Below are 2397 nucleotides of genomic sequence, written 5' to 3'. Positions count from 1 at the left end.
ATTATTTTTAAAAAATTCTTCAATTCTTAAAATTAGTAAAAAGAAAGCTTGAAAAATACTGTTGGTATAAATATATAGTACTATACAAGATTTTAAAATAAATATTTAACAATATGCAGTTTCATTGTTAATAATAATAATAATAATGACAAGCACTAATGATGTTCTCTTATTATAGAATGGATGGAGTATTAAAGCAGTGTCCTGATAAGGAACAAAATCACAAAGCAACACACAAGACATAATATTAGCATTTCTATATCTTTTTCGGAAATGTTTGGTAACAAAACAATATGACTAAAAAATAGTCAAAATTTGTCTTATTTAATATTTATTAATAAATGCTAGAGTAAAGTATTGTTTTTGTCTCTAACGTTTGGGGTAAGTCCTATTTGTGTCCCTAATATTTAAATCCTCCTATTTGTATCCTTAACGTTTATAAAAGTGATTCAATATTATCCTACTATCAATTATACTAACAAATCAGATTATATTTTTCAATTATTCTCACTTGGATGTATTCATTCTCAATTAGGTCTCACTTGGATATGTTCGATTTTAATATTATACGCACTATTTGTGTTTAGATTCAATTATGTCCCTAGAAAAGTGAATTATGTAAATGTTGTAGGAATTAATTTCAACATTTGATGAGCTATTTTTCGAAGTAAATCATCGATTCTATCCTAGACATTTGTATTCTAACTTCAAGAATAGATTTTTAAAATTCAAAATAAAGCGCTCATAATGAGTAATTGACGGCAGGTTAATATTGAATCACTTTTACAAACGTTAGGGATACAAATAGGACGATTTAAACGTTAGGGACACAAATAAGATTTACCTCAAACGTTAGGGACAAAAATGATACTTTACTCTAAATGCTAAATAAGACAAATTCTGACTTTTTTTTTTCTCCTTAACATTATCATATTTTTTTTATGTTATTAGTAAAATTGAAATTAGCATGTTATTCTTGAATTGTGTGCAGGGGAAAACCCATATGTGTTGAATTGGAATGAGAGACTCAACATAGCAATTGATGCAGTGAATGGTATACAAACCGATCCAATTTTTTTCTGTTTTGTCGCAATTTGTGTTTCTTTCTGCTCTTGTCATTGTTATATATATAACAAATCATATTTTGTTATGGATTCTCTATCAGGACTAAATTATTTGCATAATGGTTGCAATCCATCAATCGTACATAGAGATTTGAAGACTTCAAATATATTGCTAGATCAGTGGAAGCATGCTAAGATAGCTGATTTTGGTCTAAGTAGAGCTTTTCGTAATGATATTGATTCTCACATATCAACTTGTCCTGCTGGTACCCCAGGTTATATTGATCCAGAGTAAGCAACAGCACAAACAAATAAATTAAAAATAGATTTGTGAATACCTTTTAATTAGTTGAACATTTGCGGTTTGTGTGAAATGTTTATACTTTTATCTTGTTAGAATATAATTATTGCTACATGAATATAGTAAACCAGCAATTAAATCACATGTATAAAATATATACTAAAATAATAATGTTTAAAATGAGTCATTGTCATAAAGAAGAGTTTTAGTTGTGTGTTGAAGGGGTCTTACTAAAAATAATTTCAATTATGCTTTCTATGGTGTATGAAGTTCATACAAGAGAAGAGAAATTTGCTGTGTTGGAGAAATTGAGTTATATTGTAGAGTTATGTCAGTCTTTATGGGAGATTTCAATGAGATTGTGTAGATGAAGGGGAGAAAGAATACTGGTTAATGAGTTTCTTTGTAATTTTTTTTAACTTGTCTATTTGTTTATTGTTATTCTTACTCCACTTATTGTGTTGAGTCTCTTGTTAAAATATATATATATGGTGAATGTTATTCTATTCTCTCTAAAGTAACATGTAAGTTATTTTTTCTGATGTGTCATATTTTAATTGGGTGTTTATTTTAACCTGAGTTACTTTAATCTCATGAGAGTTAATAATATCTTGGATGACGATGACGGCCTGACAGAAGAAGAAGAAAATGGAACACCCAATAAGACGGTGATACTTAGGAGGCACAACAACGACGACAAAGGAGTGGGGAGGAGTAAACGCAATTAGAGAGAGTTGGAGTACCTTTTCTGCAAGAATGATTTGGGAAGAGAAAACAAGATATCCAATGAGATGATGATGCTTGGGAGGCGTAATGACGACGACGAAGAAGTGGGGAGGAGTAAACGCAATTAGAGAGAGTTGGAGTAACTTTTCTAGAAAAATAATTTTGGAAGAGAAAAGGAAACACCAATGAGACGGTGAAGTAACTCAGGTTAAAATAAACATCTAATTAAAATATGACACGTCAGAGAGGGTAATTTACGTATTATTTTAGAGAGGGTAGAATAGCATTCATCTATATATATATATA

At 29.5% G+C, this 2397-nt stretch overlaps 1 protein-coding gene across 1 annotated transcript in view; it reads left to right on the top strand.

Moving 5' to 3' along the window:
* Positions 1 to 2397, top strand: part of LOC107618980 (probable LRR receptor-like serine/threonine-protein kinase At1g05700) — a 32356-nt gene that overhangs the window by 15367 nt on the left and 14592 nt on the right. The window contains exons 11-12 of the mRNA XM_021112322.1: positions 992 to 1054; positions 1166 to 1355. Of these exons, the coding sequence (XP_020967981.1) occupies positions 992 to 1054; positions 1166 to 1355 (253 nt within the window). The remainder of the gene's footprint in view (positions 1 to 991; positions 1055 to 1165; positions 1356 to 2397) is intronic.

The sequence above is a fragment of the Arachis ipaensis genome, chromosome B09 (genome assembly GCF_000816755.2).
Source record: "Arachis ipaensis cultivar K30076 chromosome B09, Araip1.1, whole genome shotgun sequence".
Taxonomy (NCBI): domain Eukaryota; kingdom Viridiplantae; phylum Streptophyta; class Magnoliopsida; order Fabales; family Fabaceae; genus Arachis; species Arachis ipaensis.
The sequence above is the reverse complement of the archived record's forward strand: the minus strand, read 5'-3'. Positions and strand labels throughout refer to the sequence as shown.